At 45.0% G+C, this 24,260-nt stretch overlaps 2 protein-coding genes across 3 annotated transcripts in view; one reads left to right on the top strand and one right to left on the bottom strand.

Annotated features, from left to right (window-relative positions):
• The window catches only part of TEPSIN (TEPSIN adaptor related protein complex 4 accessory protein), a 241,623-nt gene extending 231,975 nt beyond the window's left edge, over positions 1-9,648 (bottom strand). The window contains exons 1-2 of one of the 2 annotated variants that reach the window (XM_085617396.1): positions 9,389-9,648; positions 8,717-8,770 (exon numbers count right to left, since the gene is read on the bottom strand). In XM_085617396.1, coding sequence (XP_085473522.1) covers positions 8,717-8,752 — 36 coding nt within the window. In that variant the 5' untranslated portion in view covers positions 8,753-8,770; positions 9,389-9,648. Of the gene's footprint in view, positions 1-8,716; positions 8,962-9,388 lie in introns of those variants that run through there. The other variant, XM_085617395.1, reaches the window with a different exon arrangement.
• A 630-nt stretch (positions 9,649-10,278) lies between these two features.
• LOC146810398 (uncharacterized) lies at positions 10,279-19,185 on the top strand. The gene is made up of 2 exons (XM_085614423.1): positions 10,279-11,075; positions 18,124-19,185. The coding sequence occupies exons 1-2, from the start codon at positions 10,697-10,699 to the stop codon at positions 18,897-18,899; spliced, it is 1,155 nt and encodes a 384-aa protein (XP_085470549.1). The 5' UTR covers positions 10,279-10,696; the 3' UTR covers positions 18,900-19,185.
• The last annotated feature ends 5,075 nt before the right edge of the window (positions 19,186-24,260 follow it).

The following is a 24,260-nucleotide window of genomic DNA, read 5'->3' as shown; positions in this document are numbered from 1 at the left end:
CGAGACCTATTGGCTATGCCAATTCTTGTTATATTGGCTACATGTAAGAAAATGCTAAATGTTACCAAGTCTACATTACTATGTAAGACATGTGAATAAAAATAGTTTTGTTAAAGGTACTTATATCTTTACGGACATCATAATCATTGAGCAGAAGGATAAACAAGGGAGCTTTCAAAATCCTTGTGTCCGACTTTGAAATCATTTATTGGCGGGAAATACAACCAGGAACCTGAAATGAAATTGCAGTGCTCAGTTTATTAAAGACATTGGAATGGCGATACAATTAACACATGACTGTCACCAAATAAAGGTGAAAACCAAAGCTTTGTGTGCGAGAAAGACTGGTATCTTGGTCCTGATACTCTTTGACAACACGTCAAGCAGGTGTTACCTTCACCACGCCTTTTTCACAGCCAAATCCCAAGCGCCATACTGACCGAGAAGGAATGTTGACATACAGGAACAAAGCTCAGTGCTGACTGCTCCACTTAAAATTACCAATATCTACCTAATGGTGGACGTTTTGAAATCAATGATGGCTACAAATACAATTCCTAGTGACATTTTGATATCCCAGCTTTGTATTAAAAGGCCCATTACGTGGAATCCTGAAAACTTTGAGAATTATGCCCAAGACTTGAGCAATTTAGAACAGTAGTGAGCAACTGTAGTTGACGGGGTCTGAACAGGTTGATATTAGGGCACAGGCACTGAGCAGATTACTGTTAAAATGCCCCCCCCCCTTCTGAGGACCTCTAACAATCTGATTATGGGATGGGTAATTAATCCAATGGGAATTGGCTTGACTGTGAATGTTGGATCAAGAAAAAGGAATTCTTCATGACTTGGCAAGGCACCACATTACTACTGACTCAGAGGAGATTTTTATTAATTTCAGACGAGGTTAAAAAGAGCCGATCAGAGGGAAGAAGCAGAATGTGGCTTAAGATTTTGGAAAAGGTGAAACAAGCATCCATGTACAAGAACTCTAGGAACTTCTGTTCAATTATAAGATGGAGGTATATCCAGGGTAAGAATAAGCAGGCCAAGTGTATTGGGGTGCAGGATTGGGTTTTAATTTTTTCTGCACTCTATGCTCCTAAAATGCCTACAAATAGTCACCTACAGATGTTAACCCTGCTCACCCAAACAGTAGTGGGGACTTTTCAAATGATGAGGTAAAAGATGTTTTTTTGCAACTGAAGTAAAACAATGCACTGGGTCCTGACCTTTCTGTATAGTTCCCAACTCGATAGCATGTTCAATGCAGTCATGAGATCTGTTAGCGCCCGTGGTGACAACTGTCCCAATATTTAAGAAAAGAGTTAGAATGGATCCATCAAATTACCAACCAATATCACCATTAGATAGTATAGGCAAGATTTACGGAAGGCTGCTAGGCAACTGTCTTCAAAATGGGTTGACTGTGGGGGGAATACTACCTGATAACCAGGCTGGGTTAAGAAAGAGCACTGGAAAGACTGATCAGGCCATGCATTTGTATTCTGTTTGTATAAAGAATGTTAGACAAATGAAAGTCCCTCTCTATCGAACGTTCATCAATTTAAAGTCAGCTTTTGACTCTGTAGATAAAGACTTACAACGACTGGCACTGCGGCCGCAGGGATTGCACCAGTATTTGTTAAAAGCCTAAATGAAGCCACAGTAGCTTAGGCATTGTATGGGCCTAAAGGGGAAACTACAGAATTTTTCGATCATCACAGGTGTGCATCAAGCGTGTGTGTTGGCTCGCCTATCCTTTTCACAATTTTTTTTAACAATATAGGTCCATATCTAGATCATTTAAAGTCGGACAGCTGGACACTTGGGGATGCAAGGATTTCTGTGCTTTTATTAGTGGATTATGTGGTTCTGTTAACTCTCACCAAACTCTTGATGCACAAGCTGGTTATGGGCTTTGTGGATTATTGTTTGGGGAAACATTTGATTATCAATGTAACCAAAACCAAAGTTATGATAATGGACCCAAATTCTGCTCCAAGATGTTCCCTTTCCTTGAACAATGACATGCTGGAACGAGTAAATTAATTTGATTATCCCGGGATAAGGCAGTAGCAACACTAAAACAGGCAGTAGCAGCAGTCTTTATGTACAGACAAAGGTTAGGGGGCAGTCCCTAAGTTCAATATTGCATGTATGTAGAGCTGTGGCAGTATCAGCAGTAAGACATGGAGTAGAAATCTGGGGTTACATACATGTATCCACAATCCAAAAAACTGAGAACATATTTTTAAGATTATTACTTTGCCTGTGACCGGGTACGCTCCTAGTGGCACTTTATTTCGGGTTGGGTATTAAATCGATTTTGGACATTATTGCCCTTGCTCCTATAGTCTATTGGGTTCACGTGTATAGGATCAATTATGAGGGTTTATATTTGGAATCTATTAGAAAGGTAGTTGACTACCCTGGACAATCTAGAATATCTTGGTGGGATCACAATCGAACCACCCATGACTAAACTTGAGGACATTTATGAGGATCCTACTGTCATTAATGGTAAGACAGCCAATAGGATTAAGGGAGCCTACTGGCAGTATATATTCCAAAATACCCACACCACTAGTAGGAGGGAATCCTTGTTACATAGATATCTAGACTATAAAGCTCTCTGTGGGTTCCAACCCTATCTAGATGGCATATACCCTGAGGCACAGAGCTTATTTTCCAAGTTACGATTGGGGATTCTTCCAGTGAAAGCGTATATTGCGAGATGGAGTAATGCTAGGGATAATGACAATGATAATTTCGGCGATTGTTCCAGCGGGAGAAACGAAGGATTCATCCACTTTATGCACAACTACAAAGGGCCAATGTAGGAAGTGGCTTACTTCCCTATTCAACTCCTACAATATACTAAACAAGTAAAATGCCCTAGATTTGTGCCATAGGACAGAACATCCAGCGATCTGTCATACAGTTTCCATGAACATTTAGACTACTTGGATCTCGACTGGGAAGCTGAATAGCAAAGAGAAATCCCGCAGATTCTAGTCGGTCACTATTTTAGTGGAGTGTGTATTAACATTGTGCTTTAGTCTTGTGAGTTATAATTCTGCCAAGCTATCTGAAAGGGGGTAAGATTTGGGGATTGAGGTTTTATATTATTCCGTTTTAATGGATTGAATTCAGTGCTGGTTTTACATACATGTTGCACAGATTTCTGTGATTTTGTAATGGGGTATATTGTCAAGGCATATGCTGAGAACAATGCAATAAAATGTGATTAATATTCCCAAACTTGAAAAATGTCAGCCACGCATGGCATTCCTTAAGAGATCAAAACAGACAATGGATGCTCGCTCCAATAAGCTGAATTTCAAGAGTACTTACAGAGACTGAATATCAAGCACAGGAGGATCAATCACCGATGGCAGCAAGATAAAGATAAGGTAGAACGCTTCACTCAAAAAAATGATGAAAATAGTGAGCTAAGATGGACACTGAATCAGCCATCTACAACTTTCTCCAAGTATAGTTCGATACCCCTCACTCCTTCACAAAGTGTCACTGTATCAATGCCATTCATTCAGCCAGCACCTGAGGAACACCACATCCAAAGCTATAAAGTGAACATCAACCACCACCTTGTCACCCAAGAATAAAACGCGATGATGACAAAGTAACAACCACATCAGCAGAAAACAAAAGATAAAACATTACAATTACTTCTATCATCGAACTTGGTGATACAGTATTGGTCAAGGATTGGCACATATGTAGAAAATGCTGCATGCCTTTCTAACACACTACCTTGACTGCGGCGGCAAAGGAGACAACACAATGATCATCACTGCTAAAGGAGAAGATAGAGTGACTAGGAATGTGGCATTCAGTTACATAGAATGGGACCCCCACAAGAATGATGGAACCGATCTGCTGAACTAATCTATGACACTGTAGGAGACAAGAATGTAATGAAACAGTAGGGCTGGCAACTGCCAACGAGAAAAAGGAGTTTGGAGAATCTGTAGCCACCTCCAGGAAGCAGTACTCCTGCCAAACCACAGAATAACCCACAGTGGGGGGAGATCATGGATGGTACAATCTCTGACCTCAACTGTGCCCCTACCTCAGCCCGTGGGACTATTAACTTGCCTGAGTTGACCCATGTTTTACCCGAGTCACAGATGTACTTTTCTTTTACGTCACTCTGCCGCATTTTTCCTTGCTTCCTGCACATTTTTCAGTGCCCGAGCAGAAAAAGCACATGCTCTCCAGACACTCCCAGGCTACCTCCAGGCCCCAAGGAGGGCATCCCGCCTGCACCCTCATGACGTTACCTGACAGCTCTTTGAAACTTACTGCCACCAGTGTTAGAAGAGCCAGAGAGGTGAGGCATTTTTTCACGGACACTATTTTCACCTCTCACTTACAGCCCCCGATCAGGGTCCAGACAGGCTTAGGCCATAATACCCATGCTAGACCCCAAACATGCTTTGGTCTCTGCACAGCAGTGTGCATCAGAATTTTGAGGATACTCACCATTTTACTTCATGCACCTTTCCCAGCTTACGGCAATACAATGCACACAGCTGGTCCTCGCTTTACTTGAAGCAGGAGCCACATGCTCATTTCTGAGCTGACCTTGTTTTATTAGACAGGCATTTTCAGTTCAACTAATGTAAATGGCAGATATCTTGTGTTGCCTATCTCTTCCTTTAGAGAAATGTAAACAAAGTTAATAATGTGCATGAAAGTAGATACAGACTAACCTGAGCTCAAGTTGCAATTATAAAACTAGTGTAATTCATAAATGTTGTTTACAAACCACTTAGTCCACCATTCCCAGGAGTCAGTCTGCTACATGTGCTGCCTGGAAACATCATGCTGTAATCTTGCAGTCCTACCCTTGTCTTCTCACGTGTATTTGACATTTGCTTATCTTCAATACAGTGTAACCCGTAATAACCTCGGAGGTCTCAGGCCCTTGTCCACGATGGTCCAGTATTTCCAAGTTATTGACCATCTCTCTCTTCTTCCAGAGGCTTCCTGCGTGTGCATGTAACGTCTTCAAAGACTGTTAAAATATTGAAGCCAACTCTAAAGAACTGAGCACCGATTGTGTTTAGGTTGTCCCAGTGACAACTGGTAAATTAGCATTGGGTGCGTTTAGTAAATTTGTGCTTTTCTTTATTGGTGATGAACAGTACTCAACAGTACACTGCAGTTCAAGTGGGACGCCATAAGACCACCAGCACAGAACAAATAGTCTTGAAGAGAACATACAATCAAGGGCGGACAATAAATGATCTTGGGAGGGAAACAAAACAAAGCTACATAACTACAGCTTATAAAACCAGCTCTCCACAGTAACGTTTCAAACACCATCACATTACTTCTTTTGATCATTATTCTATGTAACTCACAAACAGTACATGCAGACACTCACAAGTCAAGACACTGCACTGCAATCAATCAAATCAGGGATTTATAAAGCGTGCTACTCACCCGTGAGGGTCTCAAGGCGCTGGCATGGGGGGCGGGGGGCGGTGCAGCTCCGGTTCAGTGGAAGAGCCAGGTCTTAAGGTTCTTCCTGAAGGTGTGGAGGGTGTGGGGGGGAGCGTCTGATGTTGACAGGGAGTTTGTTCCAGGCTTTGGCTGCAACGTAGGAGAAAGCCCTTATGCCTGCTGTGGTTCTGCGGATGCGGGGGGTTTCTGCGAGGGCGAGGTATGCAGAACGAAGGTTCCTCTAGGATACGTGGAAGGAGACTCTCTCGTTGAGGTATTTGGGTCCGATGTTGTGGTGTGATTTGTAGGCGTGGGTGAGTAGTTTGAAGGTTACTCTCTTCTCGACGGGTAGCCAGTGGAGGTCACGTATGTGTTGGCTTGTTCAAGCACGCTTGGAAAAGTGCTCTAGTGTGGAGCATTTGTCCAAGGACTGACACCATAGGACGTTAGAGGTGGGTGAGTTGTTAGGGGGGGTGTTCAGTTTTTGTGCATTGTGTCCAGCCAACACTGTCTATAAATGAAATGGCTTGCCAAATGCGTGTTACGGTTGTAAACAGCAATGGAGTAGTTGGTTGCAGTTTAACCCCTTGTGTGCCCCGCCCTTTCCACGCCCTGTGCCGGGCGTTTCATTAGCGGGCGGGGGTCATGACGAGATAGTCTCGTCATGGGCACAGCGCAACCGCGGCCCATGACGAGACCATCTCGTCATGGGCACTCAAGGGGTTAAAAGTGATTCTTCCTCATTCCATCTTAGGGTGTTGGGCTTGTGAGCTGCATGGACAGATGTTCGGTGCCTTACATTCTGTATTGTAATGCTGTGCACACATTACTGCGGAAATTGTATTTAGATGGTTAAATTGGCCCCTTGGGGTACAACTCTTTATATGAAAGTGTCTTTGGATTAAGGCCTGAGAGCGTACAAGAGAAGGTAGGGGTTGTTAGCTAGCATAGATGGGTACCTACAGAGCTGGTAAGTCATTCAGGGGATGTAGCATACACATAGGCTACAGGTCATAGGTCAAGCTGTTGGTTAGATTAAATATTGAAATGCAGTGTCTGTTTTCTTTTAGTGATTAATGGTAGTCCTGTGCTTTACTAACTTTTGTTTGAAAAGTTTGACGAGCAACAAAAAAAAACCACCAAAAAAAGAGACGTTCGAAGTGATTCTCTGGGATAAGTGTTGAGTTGGTGAGGTTGTTGTCAGTGTTTGGAATGAATGGTAAGTGAGGATTCAGGGGCAAGTGATAGTTAGAGAGATTCCTCCGACTGCAAATCTGGAGACATGTCTTAATTGGTGTGTAAGGAAAAGCATGTTGCAGTTTCCTGGCTTGTGGCTGCTTCATCAGATTGTTTACAAGAATTGTGGGTGCGGTAGAAAAAAAAATGAAGCTATCATATATGAGAGCTGATTCCCTTACACATTGAAGTGCATCACCAATTGAGACTTATTTAACTAAAGTTGTGTTTACAATGTCCTCCATCCTGTTTTAACTTGATCGACATCATGTGCTAACTGTTGTTGTTCTTCGTGTTCCAAATAAAGAACTGCATAGCCCAGGCTTATAAACTGAGCGATCCTCCCAGAGACCTTTTCGTTCTGTACCTAACCAAAGACGTTTCAACTGTCCTAAGCCTTTGTCACATAATGCATCAATTGGACTGCGGAACTAATTCTGAGATTATCTGCAAATTCAATATAATTCAATGGGAGAATCTTCTAATTTATTTTCTAGTAAATTGTTTGTTAATGCGCGATTCCTATTGGTGCATTTCCTGAGAATCATGTACCCATGTAGAATGTATTAATGTCTTTGTCTAAAGTCCTATAAAAGGGCATGAAGATGTTTATGTAAGAAAGACTCTTTCTCCCCACCTTAGAGGCGAAAATATGTCGTATTTCACTCGTTTCCAATGGCATACTCTATGTAATCTGCCTGTTAATTTGTATATAAAGCATTGAAACAACAATACTTGTTTGTCATCCTTAGAATGTATATCACCTACTACTGTAAATAATTGAATGTATTTGAAGTGACGGCTCCAGGCTGGGAGAACCGAAATACGCTGCTCCCAGTCCTACCTGTTGGCGTGCCCTAGGAGTTAGATTTATGAAAGTATATTCCTCCATGCCATCACATACATACCAACATTTGGGAACAAAGGTAGAATTACGGGGGAAAAACACTAAGGGAATTTACTATTTCTATTAAATACCCCCGTTTTCCTCTTACTTTTGGCATTTATGAACTGGGTGTTATGCTGAGCGAGCTAAAAAGAATCTAATTATGCCTTGAAATAGTTCAAACTAAATCTGGGCATGAAGGAGAGTAAGGTAGTGTGAATGTGATGTTTAAAACTTTGGCTTATAGGAGCTGGGTCTGAGTAAGGTGGAGAGAATGTGATGACGATTAGGGTATTGCTATGTGAGCCAGGCAGATATTTACAATTAGATGGGGGATAAATCCACGGTAAAAACCTGTGCTGTAGGTGCTACATGTTTGGGCTTGGACTTCTTGTGAGGACGGACACACACCTTCCTACCCTCTTAAATCTGATCTGTCAGATCAAGGCATCGAGGCAAGAGCTAGTAACAAAACGGCCTGCATCACCCACAAAGCCTTGCACACTTCCTCCCCTCGCTATCTGGCGAACAAACTGAAATTTTCGGGATGTTTGAGAAGGGAAAAATCGGTGGCTCAATCGGTCTCAGGTAATGCGGTGAGAATCTGGAACTCGCTTCCTCCATTGCTCTGAGCCACCACCTCCATCCGCATCTTCAAAGCTGACCTCAAATCTCTTCTATTCCAAAGACACTTTCAGAACTAATTCCTTCATTCTGAGACCCCACCAGGAAGTTCGTTAGTCATTGTAAATTGCTGTGTTTGATATGGTTTTCTTGCCTTCTATGTTTTTCCCTACCTCCTCTTGCCTGCTGTGTTTGATACTGTGTCCTGCTGTTTTTGTAACGTTCTATTTTGTAACATTTCTCTCATGTAACGTAACTGGTTCTATTGTACAGCGCTCCGACACCTTCGGGTAAAGTCCGCTCTTTTTTAAAACTGCATTAAATAAAATCAATTACACTCGCTCCCCATATCCCGAGAGCAAGTCAAAGGGGAGGGGGTTACTAATCACTTCTAGGAAGATGGCTCCCACGTGTTCAACATGTTAATGTGGCCAAGAACGACAGCTGCAATAAGACCGATAAGCAAAAAACTAAAATACTGGAATGATTGCTTACCTTTTGCAAAAAGCTCAGCCTGTCCAACACCGCCATCGCTGTATGCCGGGAAACCTTCCAATCAGAGGAGGACATAGAAAAAGTACAACCATTCAGAAAAGCTCAATGGCACCCGGAACTAATATTTTCCAAACATAAGAAACAAACACGACTGTGGCCAATAGCAGACAATGTTCTGCCCTGCGGATATGTAGCTTTCCAAACAAAGCGTAGGAACTAAACGAGCATCTGCTCTACTACCTATGACACAGTCATCCAATCAAATAGAAGAACACATTTACTGCCAATGAGAAGAACCAATCAATAACTAGCGGAAAGAAATAAAATTAGTACCGGCAAAAACAATAAAAAACACAAGTAAAAATGTGTCTAATAAATACCAAGCAATTAGAAATGTGTAATTTGGAAGGAAGAATCTATTTAAAAAAAACAGTTTAACCAATCACAATATCCGCTGCACAAGCTCCCGGAAATGTAGGACGTGAGCTTGAGTATGTCCGTCCGTTCTTATTTTTGGTGTGAGGACACCGACGACTCCAAAAACTATATGTACGTTGACTTCTCGGACTCGTGGGACTCTCATACAACAAGTATCTGACCGTTTCTTACGTTGAGGCTCTGGGGGGAGAAACAGAGAGAACTGAACCGCATAGAAAAGACCTGCCGACTGACCTGACCGAAACAGATCTGTTGTTTCCCTTGGCGCTTGTAGATATACGGAACAAATACTGCTAGTCTGCTACCCTATACAGGTTATCTTCTCACAACCGTACACGGGAGAGGATGGGGCGTGTACACATAGAGCTGCCGACTTGGACTTGGAGAAAATAGGGTCGAGTCTCGGCATCGGCTCATCTTCATCCTATGATTCTGAGCACCTTGATTTTAGCATATTTGCAGTTTGTCTCCATGGCATGTCCACCCCCCAAATCACGCCTGCCCCCTAACTCTACTTCCGGTCTGATTTCTGTTCACCTCTTCACTTGAATGAGGCGAGTTCACACGGTAATGTTTGAAAGCTCGGTATTATGCATTTTTCCTCAAAAGCGAGATGAAAGGAATGCTAATAAGAGGAATACATTCGAAAGTGGCTAACATGTCATGCAAGGAAAATAAATGAAGTGGTATAGATAAAATGCTCTTTTAAAATTCTATAAAATAGCTGCAAGGACAAATATTCTCGGATAAATTTGCTTATATTCTTATGTTTCACAGTGACACTAAAACACTTGTTTTCCGCTTCTTAGTTTACTTAATGCACATAGTTGCAAGGTTTATACATTTGATCTGAATAATTTGTTTATAGCGTACAGAATTTAAAATAATTAAAATTGTTTTTGTTTGGCTGTGTATTTATTCTGACTCTTATTAGCAAAAGGCAGGCTCCAAGAATCTCTTCTCACAACTCAGGGGCCGATTACACGATCTCGTCCAGAAAGCATTCTAACCAAATTGGTTCTGGAATGCTTTCTGAACGACTCCACCACAAGCTTCCTGAATGACGGATTACGATGCATTGCATGTTAAACTTCCACGCAATCTGTCCGACCAGAAACAAACCTGATGCAATGACTCGTTTGGAAACGCTGAAGGATAAATAGCATTCCGGTTACGAATCAGACTCGGTTTAACCCACGACCAGATGACGATGCGTCCGACGCGGTTTCGGAACCGTGTCAATTTGTGCAACAAATTGCAAGTGGCACATGCCAAAACAAGCATTGGCAATGACAAATTTAAAAAAAAGTTCATAAAATTAGCCACACCCACAATCCACCAATAAAAAAGGGCCAAAAACATGACCATGATCCTTTGCTACAACACAACTGCTGCTAGCTCATTGGATTTGCCACACATTCACTGCTCTCTACCTCATACACTCACACTTCACCCACCACACAACCTGCACAGACTTTTGTTTGGTTAAAACGACTCACAAACACACACTCTTTCTTATTCACACTCACTTTCACACTCACCATGGCCCCAAGGAAGCAGCTAAGGTTCACAGAGAAGGAGTTGGAAGTGCTTGTAGATGAAATAGTCAGAGTAGAGCCACAGTTATTTGGTTACCAAGCCCGAGAGACCCCCCTGTCCCAGAGAAATAGGATGTGGGGCAGGATAGTCAACAAGGTGAACGCTGAAGCACCTTGCCTGCGCACAATGGATGATCTCAAGAACAGGTACTATGATGTGCGAAGGAGGGTCAGGAAACTGCTGGCCAGGGAACATGCCCAAAGCCAGCAGACTGGTGGTGGCCCTCCTGCATCACCTGTGCACTTCACTTCCTGGGAGGAGAAGGTGTGTGCCATTCTTACGCCGGAGAGCGTCCATGGACTCATAGAGGCACCAGAGTCTGGTAAGTACCCACTCCACATTCCAATTACGTTACCAATTAAACCTCTATAGACATCACTGTAAAGGATACAGTTAAACAAATAACTTTTAATGTATATAAAAGACTAGAATCAATGAGCATGTGATGTGTATGTAAATTGAAAAACAACATACCTGCAATGAAATTGAAAATGCATAAAACTATTACCATGTACATGCTTCTCACAAACTCACAGCAAGGCTCTGTGCTCCAAACACCAATCAACAGTGTCAGCCATCTTACCAGCACAGTTTTCACACACTCCCAGGAAAGCTGAGTCACAGGTAGGCTGTTTGGAATGGCTGGGATGGTGGATGTGGGCACAGGCCTGATGGAAGTTGTACTCACAGCAAACACTCCTCCTCACACACAACCCACACAGCCCTACTAGAACTCTGCTTTCCTGACAGTGAATGGAAAAGTACTGGCAGATGCCTGACACTGGTGACTGCTGTTTGGAGCACAAGGCCTTGATGGGAGTTGTGGTCAAGTCAGACACAAGGCACCAGTGTCAGCCATCTTGCCAGTACATTTCCACTCACTCTCATGAACGCTGAGTCACAGGTAGGCAGTTTGGGAAGGTGGGTGTGGGAACAGGCTTGATGGGAGTTGTAGTCACAGCAAACACTCCTCCTCTCACTCAACCCAAACAGCCCCACTGGAACTCTGCTTTCCTGGCAGTGAGTGGGAAAAGTAATGGCAAAATGGCCAACACTGGTGACTGCTGTGTGGAGCACAAGGCCTTGATGGGAGTTGTGGTCCAGTCACATAGCTGCCAAGGTTTCAGATTGCTATGTGTGACATTTTCATAATTTTATAGTAATAATGAGTGATATTTTAATGACTATGAGTGACACTTTTGCGTGAGCTGAATCAAGCAATGAAGACAAGGGAAATATATGAATATCAAAAACTACACCCATTTTAAGCAACGAGAAACTCTAAAAATGTAACTGCTGCAAAGCACCAGAAAAATATGCAGCCAGTAAACAAGCATTTTGTGAAATTTAAAAACCAAACTGCTACTTTGATTCTTTATTATATTTGCTGGCCGACAGCACAAGTGTTTACTCAAGATTAATATAGGGGTTCAGTGACACTCTCTTTCAGGCACTGAATTCGTTGGTTGAAGTTCTTGTGGCAACAGGCGGGCCCATCATGGCCAGCCCGCAGCGACTTGTACTCCAGCAGGGTAACCAACGCCATCTGCCTGGTCCGGGTGAATCTGGCTCACGACTGCAAGTCAGCCGCCGTCAGTGGTTGTAGGGCCGGCATCAAGTCCAACTCCATATAAAACAGCACTGCCGCGGTGGTTAGAGCGACCCGCTGAGCTGCGCTGCCATTACGCAGAGCATATGTTGCAGTGTTATGTCAGCTCTCGTCTGCGCACGTCCTACTTACTTCAGCATGGGAGCTGATCACTGGTTCAGCCGCCTCTCCTTCCATGTTACGGTCTATAGAGAGTCTCCGGGGCACCTGCATGGACTGGCAGTTCTGCCCGGGGCACATCTACTACCTTCCAATACCCAGCGCACTCACCAGGCAAGGCCTATCAAGGCCACAGCCTGCGGGATTCTCTTTCCTCTACCTTGCGGGCCTCATGACACCGAGGAGAGTAACAGTGTAAAGGTTTCTCGCTGAGGTCAACTGAGGAATTTGTGGCGACAAGTAGGTTTTTAAAGGCTATTTCCCAGGCAAGGCTTATGATAAATGTTCCGGCCAAGGAAAAGCTATCTCAAAGTTCTGCAGCAACTGATTAACTAGTAAATACCCCCGTTTGGTAGCAGCATACAACGCACATATTAAAACGAGTCTGACAACTGTAAGACACTCACGCTGTCTCCACAATAGCCATTGGGCGCACTGACAGTGACTCCCAACGTCAGTTATCGTGCCACTCAGTATTGTGAGGTTGTCTTACATTGTAGCAGTAACCAACACGAGCGCAGGCGAGCCCAGCCAGCCCCATAACATACCAGGAGCATCGCGCACGCTCTTACCTTTCAGCTTGGTGCATACATTATAGGTGATCTGCTCGACAACTGTGAGAGGCACTATAATGCGTGACTTTCCATTCCAGTGCGGTGATGCGGACCACCGCACTGAAATGCGTTAGTCTAACACCTGATGCGTGGTACTTGGCAGGGCTGCAAAAACCATTGTCAGCCATCTTGCCAGCACATTGTTACTCACTCTCAGGAAAGCTGAGTCTCAGGTAGGCTGTTTGGGATGGCTTAGAAGGTGGGTGTGGGCACAGGCCTGATGGGAGTTGTAGTCACAGCAAACACTCCTCATCACACACATCCCAACAAGCCCACCTGGAAATATGCTTTCCTCACAGTGAGTGGAAAAGTACTAGCAAGATGGCTGACACTGGGGTCTGGTCTTTGGAGCACAAGGCTCTGATGGGTGTTGCATTCAAGTCATCAACAGGCACCAGTGTCAGACATCTTGATAGTATACTTACATCCACTGTCAAGTAGCCAATGGGGAAGGCTTAGCTGTTTGGGCTGTGTGGGAAGAAACGTATTTGCACTGACCACATCTCCCATCAAGCCCTGTCCTACACACACCCACCTTCACAGCTCAAACAGTACAACTGGGACGGTGACATCCCTGATGGTGAGTGCAAATGTACTGGCAAGAGGGCTGACACTGGGGACTGGTGTGAGGAGCACAAGGCCATGACGGGAGTTGTGGTCAACTCCGATACCAGGCACACGTGTCACACATCTTGCTAGCACACTTTCCCTCATTGTCAGGACACCACTCTTCCTGGTGGCCTGGTTGGGAAGGTGTGTATAGGACAGATCCTGAATGGAGATGTAATGGCACAAACAGCTCACCTGGGCCTATGTCTACCTGACAGTGAATGGAAGTGTACCAACAAGATTGGGGACACAGTTCCATGATGTTTGGTGCACAGGGTCTTGATGGGAGATGGCTCCAAGTCCAACACCATGTAGCTGTGTCAGCCATCTTGCAAGTACACTTCCCCAGACTGTCAGATACCCATAGTCCCAGATGAGCTATTTGGGCTGGGTGAGAGGAGGAGTGTTTGCTGTCACTACAACTCTCATCGGGGCTGGGCCCACACACACACCTTCCCACACAGCTCAAACAGCACACCAGATAGTGGTGATCAGACAATGAGGGATAGTGCACTATCAAGATGTCCGACACTGCTGCCTGGTGTCAGAGTTGACTATAAATCAGATCTTGGCCTTGTGCTCCAAACACCAGTTGCCAATGTCAGCCATCTTGCCAGTACATTTCCACTCACTATCAGGGACAGCATAGTCCCGGGTCCGCTATTTGTGCTGGCTGGGAAGGTGTGTGGAGAACAGGGCATGATGGGCGTTGAAGTCTTCCTCACACCCAGACCAACAAGCTCACATAGAACTGAGCTTCCCTGACAGTCAATGAGAAGGTACTGGCAAGATTTCTGGCAGTGCAGACTTATGTTTGGAGCTCAAGGCACTGATGGGAGTTTTGGACAAATCAGACATCAGTCACCAGTGTCGGACAACTCGGCAGCACATTGCCACTCACTGTCAGGAAAGCAGAGTCTGAGGTAAGATATTTAGGATGGGTAGGAAGGTGTGTGGAGGGCAGAGCCTGATGGGAGGTGTATTCAGGGCAAACACCCCTCCTCAAAACCAGCACAAACAGCCAACCAGGAACCATGCTTGCCTGATAGAGAGCAGAAATGTGCTGACAAAATGGCTAACACTGGAGACTGGGGTCTGGACTACTATGCTCTGCTGGGAGTTGTATACAAATAGGCACCAGTATTCACTGTCAGACAACTTGCAAGTACATTCACACTTGCTGTCAGGGAAGCAGAGTTTCTGGTAGGCTTATGCTGCTGGGTGGGAAGGTGTGTGTGGGACAAGGCACGATTAGACTTGAAGCCATTGCAAATACTCATCGTCACACCCAGCTCTGCTAACTCCTCTGTGCCTATGCTTACCTCACGGTGAGGGGAAGTGTACTGGCAAGATGGTTGACACTGCTGTATGGCGTTGAAGTTGAAGCCAACTCTCATCATGGCCCTGTGCACCAAACATCATGCAACTGTGTCAGCCATCTTGTTAGTACACCTCCATTCACTCTCAGGTAGCCATTGGCTCAGATTAGCTGGTTGTGCTGGTTGGGAGGAGTGTTTGCCCTGACTACATCTCCCATCAGGCTCTGGCCTCCACATACCTTCATACCCATCCCAAATAGCTCACCTGGGACTCTGCTTTCCTGACAGTGAGTGTCAATGTGCTGCCAAGATGGCTGACACTGCTGCATTGTGTCTGGAGCAGAAGGCCTTGATGTGTATTGCAGTAAAGTCAAACAACAGGAACCAGTGTCAGACATCCTGCTGGAACATTTTGCACCACTGTGAGGTAAGCATTGTACAATCCGGGTTTTTTGAGCTGGGTGGGCGTTGTACGTAGGACAGGGCCTGATGCGAGTTGTAGCCATTGCATATACTCTTCCTCCTATCCATCCCAGGTAACTCCTCTGGGCTTATTAATACCCTTCAGTGATGGGAAGTGGACTAGCAAGATGGCTGACACTGCCGCATGGTGTCTGGAGCAGAAGGCCTTGTTGGGTGTTGCAGTCAAGTCAAACAACAGGCACCAGTGTCAGCCATTTTCACTCACTGCCAGTTAAGCATGTTTCCTGGTGGGCTGTTTAGGCTGGGTGGGAGAAGGAGTGTTAGCCCTGACTACATTTCCCAGCAAGCCTTGTTCTACACACACACACTATCCACCCAGCACAAACAGCCAACCTGGAACTCTGCTCACCTGACAGTGAGTGTAAATGTACTGACAAAATGGCTGACACTGGGGTTTATAGCACAAGGCCACGAAGGGATTTGTGGTCTCACAACAGGCACCAGTGTCAGACATCTTGTTACTACATTGCCACTCACTGTGAGGTAGGCATATTTCCAGGTGGTCTGTGTGGGTTGGCTGGGAAGGTATGTGGAGGTCAGGGCCTGATGGGAGATGTACTCAGTGCACACACTACTGATTCCAAACAGCACAACTTGCCCACCTGGAACTAAGCTTACCGGACAGTAAGTGGATATGTACTGGTAAAATAGATGACACTGGGGACTGCTGTGTAGACCGCAAGGTCCTGTTGGCATGTGTGGCCAAATCAGACACCAGGCACAAGTGTCACATATCTTGATAATACATTTCCAATCACTGTTAGGAAACCATTCTGCAGTGTGGTCAGCTGTCTCTGGGTGGGAAGAGTGTGTGAAGGACAGAGCCTGGTGGGAGTAATGGCAAACACTCCTACACCCACCCAGCACAGCCACATCATCTGAGCCTATGGCTACCTGACAGTGAATGGAAGTGCACTAGCAAGATGCCTAACACTAGTGCATGGTGTTTGGGGCATAAGGCCTTGTTGGGATTTGGATTCAAGTTTAACACTATGCACCAGTGTTGGCATCCTTGCTAGTACACTTCCCCTCACTGCCAGTTAGCCATAGTCTCAGAAGAGTTAGCTGGGCTCGATGGGAGGAGGAGTATTTGAAAAGCTACAACTCACCTCAGGCACTGTCCAACATACACCTTCCTACCCACCACAAACAGCCCAATAGGAACTAAGCTTACCCATAGTGTTTCGACATTTACTAGCAGAATGCATGACAATAAGCACTGGTGTCTGCCTTTTCCATAAATACCAACAGGGACTTGTGTTCAAAGCACCAGTGTCGGCCATCTTTGTCAGTACATATCCACTCACTCGAAGGAAAGCATAGTTACAAGGGTGCTGATTGTGAAAGATTGTGTGTAGTACAGGGCCTGGTGAGAGATATGGCCATTGCAAACACTCATCCTCCCACCCAGCCCTACAAGCCCACTATGAACCATGCTTACCTGACAGTGAGTGGAAATGTAACAACAAAATGGCCGACACTGGAGACTGGTGTTTGAAGCACCAGGCCATGAGGGGAGTTGTTGTAAAGTCAGACACTAGTGCTCAGTGTCAGGTAGCCTGCAGGGACATTCAGACACACTGTGAGGTAAGCTTAAGTCCTGTTGGGCTGTTTGCACTGGGCAGGAAGGTGTATGTAGGACCCTGACAGGAGTCGGAAGAACAGCAAACCCTCCTACACAAACACACAGCACAACCGTTTTATCTGGGCTATGTCTACCTCACAATGAGTTAATGTGTACTAGTAAGATGGCAGACACTGGGGACTGCTGTCTGAACTAATCACAACTGCCACATTTGCCTTTGGGGCCACAAACACCAGCCACCAGTGACAAATATCTTGCAAGTACACTTACCAACATTGTCTGGACAACACTTTTACTGATGGGTCTGGGTGTGAGGAGGGATTTAAGATTCACAATTAGAGCCCAAGCACTCAAACCTCAGTTTATCATAGTTCTTTGCCACAAAATAGCAGAAAGCAGAGTTTGTGAACTCATCTGACTATGGAGTCAATGTACAAAATACATGATCTGACAGGCACAAAGCTAAGCAGTCACACATGTTGTTCCTCACAGCCATTCACATGTATAATAAGATGAGAACAAGAAGCACCTCACTCACACCCTTCCCACACATTTCTGGGTAAATTAACAGACTGTGAGTGTATAGACAGCCACACCAATGGGACTGGTGAAGACATGCACTAAGCCCAGTACACAGGCCCAAAAAATACCTACATTGGGAGAGAAAGGGTTCGTATCTCACAGTGAAAGTAAAGATGTGGACAACACCAACCCACCTGTGTCATTCCAAGGGTGTCAGGAACCAGTCAATGTCTTTAGACATGTAATGTGAACTAAACACATGTCCATTTATGCACATAGTTGGACAGTTCTATCAATCACCATCTTGTCCGAAATGCATTGTTCTAAAAGAAAATAGGCCAGTATCATGGATGAAGAAAGCCAATCTATCTACATTAACTCATCATTAGGTTCAGTAGCTTATGTAATGCATATGATTTGAGGGGCAGTGGACATTCACATCAATCATTGTGTTATTTCTGTACCCACAGGGCTAGCTGGGAACACCACTGGAACCAACCAGGACAGCCAGTCCCAGACTCTGGTCGACCAGATGTTCTCCCGCGTCGATGTCTCTCATGCATCTTCGGACGACGAGGAACGGCCTGGCCCATCAGGTTTGGGTCACCCCACATCAGCAGCGACATCAGGATCCTCTGCGACCACTCCCGCCTCAGCTGACAACACCCAGCTGACCCCTACCCTCACGGACACAGCAGCCCGGGAGACCACCGACAGCACAGCAATACAGCGCACTCTGGAGTTGGCAGACAACAACACCCGTATCAACAATGAAGGAGGCTCAGTGTTGACTGTGCCAGCACCAACTGGTCCTGCTCGGGTGGGTAGGAGTGGTGGAAGGGGCCGTGGGGAACTGCACCATCATGCAGTTGGTGCTGCTGATGAGGAGCACCCAAACCTCTCCAGGATCCTCCACGCATGTGAGGGTTGCCAAGGATATTTTGGCCAGGTCGCTGAGATCCTCAGATACATTGAACATCAGCAGGCAGCTCAGAACCAACGACTGGACATGTTCATGTCTAAAATGGATGACATGATTGCGGTACACAGGGACATTGTCGCCTGCCTCCGCCAGATTGCCAACATGTCCACATCACCCTGTGTGCCCACAACATCCTGTACATCAACATCTGCACCAGCCACAGGGAGCGATGTGAACTCTGGCGGAGAGCCCCCAGCACTGCTGCCTGCACATGAGGGTCCGCCCGCAAAACGTGGGAAGGGTCGTCCGGAGCAGAATCCTTGAGAGACAGATGGCTATGCATCACCCCCAGGAAGTGACAACCTGCTCTTGATATTCTCCATTGTGTGCCAAGCGTTCACTTTGTTTACTATCATTGAACTGTCCCACATTGGCTGGAGGGTCTAAGTTGGATTATGGACTCAAATAACTGTGGATCTAGTTTAGAAGACTTCATCTGCAAACACTACCAACTCCTATCTGCACCTTGTTTTTTAGTTTTTTGTGGAGCACTCCACCATTATGTGGAATGATATCATTATGTCATGCACTAAAATGAATCACTTTGCACAAAATACTTGCTCATGTTATGTCTTTGAATCCCAAATCTACTAATTGAAGTGATGCACAAAATCACAAAGACGAAAGTGTCAACAACATTGGTGACAAATCACTTCAAAAATGTGAACTACTGGCTTGTCAGTAAATGTACTTTGTCACAGCATGATAGATAGACACAACCCGATTATCACACAACCTGTAGTAGATGGTACAGATTCAATGGAAGTCTATTGCCTAAAAAATTAGCACCATTTGCAAGCACAATCAACAATCATTGTCAGCAAACCGGATCATCATGGAATATGTTTTGTTTCAGAATAACAGACAAGGCACACCCCAATGTGGACCATAGGTAAAGATAAATGACCATCAGTTCAAAAGAAGTGTGTGCCAGGGATTTCCACAGTTCAATGTTGGTGTATGTCACAACATCACGGGTCTGGTGAGGTCACAACTCTGCAGTTGACATAGCAAAGTACTCTGGTAAGGAGATACATAGAACCGAGTCAGGAACCCAGAACTAAGGTAGGTCAAGTAGGACTCACGCTAACACTGTACATGTTAAGTTGTCCATTTCAGAAACCCATCTCACAAAAAACCTCAGGACAGTTTCCAGACACTCACAAGCATACTGGTGTATGTGCAATGTGCACACCAGCAACACAACAATAAACAATTTGGGGTAGTCCCCTCTTCTCATTGCATACTTACACACTAATGTGAAAGAGTTGTGGATAAGCTGTTGTCTCAAATCCATGCCATCATCATCATCACCACTGTCCTCATGCCCCAGTCCAAAATCCTCTCTCTGGCAGCTGCTGGTCTCCATCATCCTGTATGAGAGGTATTTCCGTCCATATAGTGAGGTGTGGAGCATGCAGCAAGCTGCGATGATCTTGCACACCTTCAATGGGGCATATTGGAAAGATCCTCCCGTCCAATTCAGACAGTGGAATCTTGTCTTCAGAAGGCGAAAAGTCCGCTATACGACTCGCCGGGTCCTACCATGGGCCTCATTAAACGGCACTTCTGCAGGGGTGACTGGGTTACCGAGTGGTTTCTGTAACCAAGGCTGGTTGGGGTACCCAGAGTTTCTTACATTTAACACTGAAAAAAGATTCAGCTGTCAGATAACAGAGCCCTATCTGACATACAATCAACTCAAACCACAACATACACATGCCACATCACCTACCAACAAGCCAGGCACGGTCAGGTTGCAGCTGAGACATCAAATGGGGGATGACGCTGTTCCTCATGATATATGCATCATGTGCGGAGCCAGGGAAACGTGCACAGTCTTGGGAGATGGACTTGTAAGGCCAACATACCACCTGAACATTGATGGAGTGGTAATGTTTGCTGTTGTGATATACCACCTTATTTGCCTCTGGTGGGACCATTGCAATGTGGGTTCCATCAATAGAGCCAATGACATGGGGTATCTGTCCAAAGGCATAGAATTCCCCCTTTATGTCTGACAACTCTCTGTATGTACTGGGCCAGGTAACAGAGCAATGCCACCAAAACATCACAAAGGACATGGCTGCACATGGTTTGTGACATTCCACCAGATGTTGCCACTGTATATTGGAATGAACCTGTGGCAAAGAAATGTAATGCTGCCATAACCTTCGCTTTGGGCGTCAGTGCAGTTGGATATGTGCGACCAGGCTGCAAATGAGGTGACAAATGCTCAGACAATTGTTCAATTATTAACCTGGTAACCTAATATATCCCGATCACATCACGTTCTTCCATGGTCTAGAAAGGGCCTGTACACTGGAGGTCACCTGCAATACCTATGTGTAGAGTGTAAACACAGTTGGTGTTAGGTCACACTGTACAAAGTAGCATGCATTGAGACAAACAGAACATGAAATCTGAACATAACTAAAGCTACATAACTTTGGAAATACACATTTCAATGAAAAAGGCTTACCATAGATACATATCACAGCATTAGTACCCTTCCCAGACATGTTACCAAGGTATGGTGATACAGCAATTAGAGTGCTGTAGTTTAAACATCTCAAGTGTCTATCACCATTCATCTGATCAAGCATCACATACTCCACAACTCCCCACAAAATAAGCCAAAATTTAGGTTTGTGAAACAATTACATGATTAAAAGGTTTACACAATAGGATCATGTAATGCCAGAGAAGTGTGACACCTGATAAACAGCGTCTCACAATGTGAATCATGCACACCACTGTCACAGGGTATACACTGTCTTGTTATAATGTCTGCATCACACATACAATCACATACACAAAACATTTACAATTTTGGAGTTACAAATATATGTAACATCATCATCCACTTAAGTCTGGGACGCAACAATACACTAGTAATTCACATTACAAACACAAGCCGATGTGGCTGAATGATGTCACGGGCTACTCATCCAAAGGTAAATGCTTTATCCATGATTTACAGTCTGAAATCACACCGATGGTACAATGGGTCACACAGTCCCCAAACGCAATGAATTTGTAAGGAATTCACTTGTACATCAACAACAAGCATTTGCAATGCAATAGGTCTCTCATTACAGCAAGGAATTTCTAAGCGTGTTCGGTCTATAAAGAAAATTAATAACCGATCCAGTTGCATGAAGTTTCACGGTATACCAGAATTCCAATTTAAGTTCACTTAGATTTGCAGGTATTTTCTATGAAAGCTCAGCAACCAATAATTACATTATTCTGATGAAGGGTTTTGATGCCTTTTTTAGATTTTAATTCTATTGCCTACTATTCATGCTTATCTGAAGTATTTTTCCTTTTTGCACAGCCATGCCTTCTGATCTGGGCCATTAATTGCTCACTAATGCAAACTACATAGAACCGGGTCCCACAGACAAATACGGCATAAAGGGAACGTTTATCAAATAGATAATGTCAAGAATCAATTGAGGGAATCAAATATTTTCCATACAGCGGTTAATCCAGATGTTTCTAGAAAAGGGGCACCGGCATTTAATTGACAACACCTGCTTGTGACGGTCTGCCACAAGGTGGCACTGTCTGGCTAATTTTGAGATGGCCACAACAACAGGCAATTAATTCAATATAGATTAAACAAGAAAATGCATCGCAAGGATGGGAGATTGCCAGTAAATGGCGCTCAGGTGTAAGCACGCAATGAGATACAAGCACACAGAGGTACCAGCTCGTTTTGCAAAACCGACAACTCAAAACAAAAGCTGTGCGGGCATGCCAAGTACTCAATGTACGGCACGGAGGCTTCGAGAAGAACCTTGTCACATATAAAAGGCGGACGCTCCATTGAGCAATAACCCCGTGAAGCAGAACAAGTTACGTGTGGGTGATCCCATGAAAGAGTTGAAAAAGCGCTGCAATCCCTTGAGGCGGAGTTCACGTGATGTAAATTTAAAATAAAATAAAGCACCCAAAAGACAAATAGATGAATGTGGGAAAGCCTTGCAGGGGGTAATGAGTGCCCACAGTAGCGTGAACAAATAAGCACATCAACTACACCACGCTCGGGGCAAAGTTTGTGCGATGTAATTTTAAAAAAACTTTCATAAATAAAGCACATAAATCAAGGTGCTACCAAACTGCATTCTGCTTTATAGAGGTAATGTAACTGGAGAGATGTAAGGTTACCTGCTTATGGTGATCCCCTCATGACGTAGGTGCACATAGTTCTGGTAAGCCAAGTTCCCCTCCACATCACTAAAAACATGCGGTACACCTCTGGGGAAAAATGCATCATACTCTCCTATCTTTTAAACAAGAGTCCTTGTTCTACCTTTGAACAGCGCCAATAAACTATTTATTCTTAGAAGCACTAGGCCACCTTAGGGCTCCTACCCACTATACAATAAAATAAAAATAAACAAGGTAGGCCTGACTAGAATTTTGATGTGATTTGTAATGGATATTAATGTATGCTAGGCACATGCGAACAGGTAACGAGAGGGGGCAAAACATAGGCCCCCTTCAGTGCAGCACCCCTCTCCCCGCCACCCAGAGGGCCCCCATTCAGCCCGTTGTCTATAAATGTCGGTGAGACATGGGAGACTCGGGCCCCTCACCACATTCTGCACAGGAGCCCGATCATCTCAGGAGCCCGATCATCTCCCCGCCACCCAGAGGGCCCCCATTCAGCCCGTTGTCTATAAATGTCGGTGAGACATGGGAGACTCGGGCCCCTCACCACATTCTGCACAGGAGCCCGATCATTGTGCATTACGTCGCAGAATAAGGAAGGGGATGAAAGGGTTATTCAGTTTTATTAACATTTTGTTTCCTGCCTGCTCAGCGCTTCGGCGTTCTTCTTTTCGTGGCCAGGTCTCCTGTAATGCTGAGGTTGCTTGGCTGCACATTATACTGGAACACTGCGCTCGCCTATTTTTGCCTGACCTCTGGTGGCATGTTTGAAATTCAGAATCCAGGTTGTTCAGTCCCTCATCCTTCACCCACATTAAATGAATCACAAAACCGTAAAGACATCGGTTAATTAAATCAGCACCGACGCGTGCTCTGCCAGTAAAGGAACATTTAAACGCAGTCTTAGAAAATAAAGAAACAAGAGTGTTTTCGGGCATTTCTTGTTGCAGCGCGTCGGAAGCGACTCGTCTGCAGAGCTTTGTGCGGAGTGTACGGTTCAGTTCTGTCATGCTCTGATAAAAATCTGAGCCTGGGGTTGACAGGATGCAAGGCAACCTTACTGCTTGCAGTTTGCCATTTTCTCAGGCGCACAGCAACCGAGCTTATCAGGAAAAAAAGAGGAAAGAGCAAGGGGGGCGAGATTAAAAATAATTGAAAAACAAGCACGCAAGTGGTGTGCTCGCGCGCGCCACAGCGAACCATCTGTTTTGCATTATCGGGCACGATAATGCAAAACAGATGTCGGCCGTGCGGGTAACAGACACCAATAGGTTGTGGGCGGAGCAATGCGCCCGCCTTTGGCCAATTGCGTGTTGTCTTTTATAAAAAGACACACGCAAAGGCCAATAGCGTGGGCCAAAAAGAAAAGCACACGCACAAGCGTGTGCGATTCCTAGATCTGTTTTGAAACCCCCTACAAGAGGTCTCTCGCTGCGCGAGCAG

Source organism: Triturus cristatus, chromosome 7 (genome assembly GCF_964204655.1).
Source record: "Triturus cristatus chromosome 7, aTriCri1.1, whole genome shotgun sequence".
NCBI classification, from domain to species: Eukaryota; Metazoa; Chordata; class Amphibia; order Caudata; family Salamandridae; genus Triturus; species Triturus cristatus.
This window is presented reverse-complemented; position numbering and strand designations above follow the sequence as displayed.